Source organism: Gekko japonicus, unplaced genomic scaffold, assembly GCF_001447785.1.
Source record: "Gekko japonicus isolate JY-2015 unplaced genomic scaffold, Gekko_japonicus_V1.1 scaffold336, whole genome shotgun sequence".
Classification (NCBI taxonomy): Eukaryota; Metazoa; Chordata; class Lepidosauria; order Squamata; family Gekkonidae; genus Gekko; species Gekko japonicus.
The window spans coordinates 925128-928588 of record NW_015172014.1 but is presented as its reverse complement, the minus strand read 5'-3'; the positions used below and the strand labels follow the sequence as shown (position 1 = coordinate 928588).

Below are 3461 nucleotides of genomic sequence, written 5' to 3'. Positions count from 1 at the left end.
GCTTTGGGATTCCGACGCAGTGTGGTGGGCCTGGCCACAAAATGGCTGCCGCAGGAGGCGAAATCTGGCCACAAAATGGCTCCCAGGAGGCAGAGCCATCCGCAGAATGGCCGCTGCAGCTTATCTTTAGTCACACAGTGAAGCAACTTGTGCTGTGGTGGCAACTGCTACCGAAGCATCATTTAAAGCATTTAATGCGCAGCCCTACTTTGTGCTCTCTCATGGAAGCCTCACAGCAGCATCGAGAGGGAGATGCAAACTTTTTGTTCTATAACAGTTGAGATTTTGAAATGAACAATGGCCCGGGTGAGGCAGGAACTCCACCAGAGGGACATGTCAGGATCCCGGCCCAATGGCTGGGCGTCTCAGAGCCCACCCTGGACCTCACTGCGAGGTTTTGCCTCCTGGCCCATGAGACGAAGGGTGCCTCTGAGCGTGTGAAGAGGGAGACTCTCACCTCTCGGTCACGGCGGCCCGCCCATCACGCCGGCGAGAGCTCCCAAAGCCTCGGGGGTAGCTCCCTCCCACGCAGGCCTCTTGCCTCCATAGCCACCCCCGTTGCCTACTGTAAGCAAATGTGAAGAGAAGGGACGATTGCGAGGGCTGCCTCTACCTTCCACCTGTGTCCCCCTCCATCCCTTCCCCTTGCTTCCCCACCCCAGAGACTGGAAACCCGGACTGCCCTACAGCTTCCCCATGACGACAGGCGAGCTGGTGAGATGCGCCTACCTTCACCGGGACGGGCTGTGGAGCGAAGCGCACTGCACCCACCAACGATACAGCTGGGTGTGCGAAATCAACCTCAAGGGCTGAGCGTGGCCGAAGGACGGGCCGGAGGCACTGCTGGGGGGAGGGCCGGAAAGGGGGTGGCCAACCGCCCCGAGCAAATAAACGCACAGTTATGTGGCAGTCTGTGTCGTCGTGCCTTGGGGCGGGGCCCGCTCTGCGTCCAGAAGGGCAGCCTCGTGGTTGGCCGGCATCACGCTTGGGGAAGGGGCCTCCAGCCTCTGCCCGGCCATGAATGGACCTCACTGGGACCTTCTGGGCAAGCCAGCCTCTCTCACAGGGCCACACGCCTCGCCAAGGTCGCGGGAGACCCAGAGAAGTCTGCCAAGTCTAGAATCCTGCTCCCAAGCAGGCAAACAACCCCACTAACAAGGCTCCCTGGAAGCTGTGGGGTCTTGTGAGCAAAAATCCTACTTTGTGAGCTCCTGGCGTTACAGTTGTGAGCAAGCTATTTGGCTGCTCCATGAATTAGTTTGCTGTGGAGCCATCCCTTCCTGAGCTACGACCAAAATGTGTGAGCCGGAGGCTAAGAAACTGTGAGCCAGCTCACACTAACTCAGCTTAGAGGGAACACTGGCTGCAATGCTCCCTCTGAGCTGTGCGGTCTTGTGAGCAAAAATTCCACTTGTGAGCTCCTGGCATTAAACGTTGTGAGCGAGCTATTTGGCGGCTGCATAAATTAGTTTGCTGTGGAGCCATCCCTTCCTGAGCTACGACCAAAATGTGTGAGCCGGAGGCTAAGAAACTGTGAGCCAGCTCACGCTAACTCAGCTCAGAGGGAGCACTGCCGCCAAGAAGCTCACGGAGCCAGTCTGGTGTGGTGGTTGAGTGTGCGGACTCTAACCTGGGAGAACCAGGTTTGATTCCCCCACTCCTCCACTCGGAGCTGCTGGATGACCTCGGGCAAGCCAAGTACCCCAGATCAATGCTACCACTGAGAGGATAAGGAGTTCAGGATTCCAAAACCTGGAGTACGCTGAAAGCAGGTACAGAAAGTATTCTTAGCATTAGTATTATCAATGAGAGAGCGTACCAGACTCAGCAGCTGTTCATTTGTGTTTTAATTTCTACGCGAGAGCCAGTTCACAAGGCCTTGGTGAAAGGGGGGCTCCTCCCTCCACCCCACCGGACTCCCACAGGATTAAGGAGCTCCAGGGCTCCTCCAGGGGAGACCTGGGGAAGGGGAACTTCCTGACCCGCCCGCTCAGTGTAGAGATCGCTGCCCCGCCACCCTTCACACCGGTGCAGGGACTTGGTCCGACCCCGACTCCCCCCGGGCTAGCCCCCGCATAGCGTCTCCCTCAAAGCGGAAGAAGTGCCAGCCCTCCGTGGCGGTCAGGTCCACGGCCCCTTGGCGGAGGTAGAAGTCAATGGCCGAGCGGTTCCAGTCCAGCGCCGCGAACCTCATCTGGGAGCAGCCCTGCTCCAAGCCAACCTGCGGGGGGCAAGAGGGTCTGGTGGGAGTGAGCCGGGGAGCAGAGGCAGGAGCTGCCGGGGAGGAAGCAGGCAAGGAATGGGAGGTTGGGAGGGAAAGACCCCCATGCTCCTTGGGAAGACCGGAAACTGACTGGGGAGGGAACTAGCAGCCAGGGCTCCAGAGGGGAGGTGGAGCTGGGCCCAGTCTTGGCAGCCGCATTCCCCACTGTCCAAAAAGGCCAACCTGGTCTTCTTCCAGTCACTCCCTTGCCTACTGGTAAAATTCCCTGAGGGCTGAGCAACGGCTAACTATTTATCCGTAAGTCTGTTCCCCGGCCACAGCAACGGGGGAAACAGAGGCAGGAAAGGGTTACCTGGGCAATTGAGCTCATCAGCTTCTTCCCGATCCCTTTTCCTGCGAGGAGGGTCAAGAAACAGAGAGCACAGCTTTGCAAGATGGCCTCCACAGGTGCAAAACACGAGAAGCCACACCCACCCACCCAGTCCACACCCAGTCTCTTGCCTCCAGCCACAGATCGTGGCCTGGCCTGTCCTCTTCCGCTCCCTCCCCGTTGCCGGGGACTTCTGGAGGCTCATCCGGACACATTTCCCCTGTGGCGGTTCCTGCCAGTGCCCACCGGCTCTTCCACTCCCACCCCCACTCCCGGTCTGAATGCCGTACCCCGAAATTCTGGCATCACGTAGAGATCTTCCATGTAAATATTCCTTCCTTTCCAGGTGCTGTAAGTGAAGAAATAAAGGCCGTAGCCGACGACTGTGTGGCCTGTAGGGAACACGGAGGGACTTCTGTGTTGAAGGGCCCTCGGGGGTAGCGGCCCTTGGCCACCAAGGCGGCCCCTGGGCCTGCCGCCTGCCCTCTGGGATCCCGCCCTTCATGCCCCCTGCCCCGGAGGTCTTTCTGACCCAGATCTGGCCTGACGCTGCCTGAAACCAAAGCAGAGGGCAAATGTCTTTCGGGGACGGCCTGAGAGAGGCGCTCTGGCCTCCTCTGCAAGGAGTTCTTCTTGGCTGCGGTCTGGCTGAGTGGCAGCGTGGGGTGGGGAGGGGGTGGCTGTTCGTCTTGCTGGGGCCCACTGGGGGGGGGCTTTCTTCCCCACGTGTCAAACAGGGAGGGCACCTGAATATACCACTTACCCTCTTGACTGTGGCACTCTGGGGGCACCTCGGCCACCAAGCATTTGTAGAAGGGGTCCTGGCCAAATCCATCTTCACAAAGATCTGTATGGGGGGGGGGAAGA

The 3461-nt window shown here is 59.2% G+C and overlaps 1 protein-coding gene across 1 annotated transcript in view; it reads right to left on the bottom strand.

Annotated features, from left to right (window-relative positions):
- Window positions 1-1835: 1835 nt before the first annotated feature.
- The window catches only part of LOC107118095 (diamine acetyltransferase 2-like), a 7056-nt gene continuing 5430 nt past the window's right edge, over window positions 1836-3461 (bottom strand). Inside the window, exons 3-6 of the mRNA XM_015420337.1 lie at window positions 3358-3441; window positions 2885-2986; window positions 2577-2617; window positions 1836-2221 (exon numbers count right to left, since the gene is read on the bottom strand). Of these exons, the coding sequence (XP_015275823.1) occupies window positions 2021-2221; window positions 2577-2617; window positions 2885-2986; window positions 3358-3441 (428 nt within the window). The 3' untranslated portion in view covers window positions 1836-2020. The remainder of the gene's footprint in view (window positions 2222-2576; window positions 2618-2884; window positions 2987-3357; window positions 3442-3461) is intronic.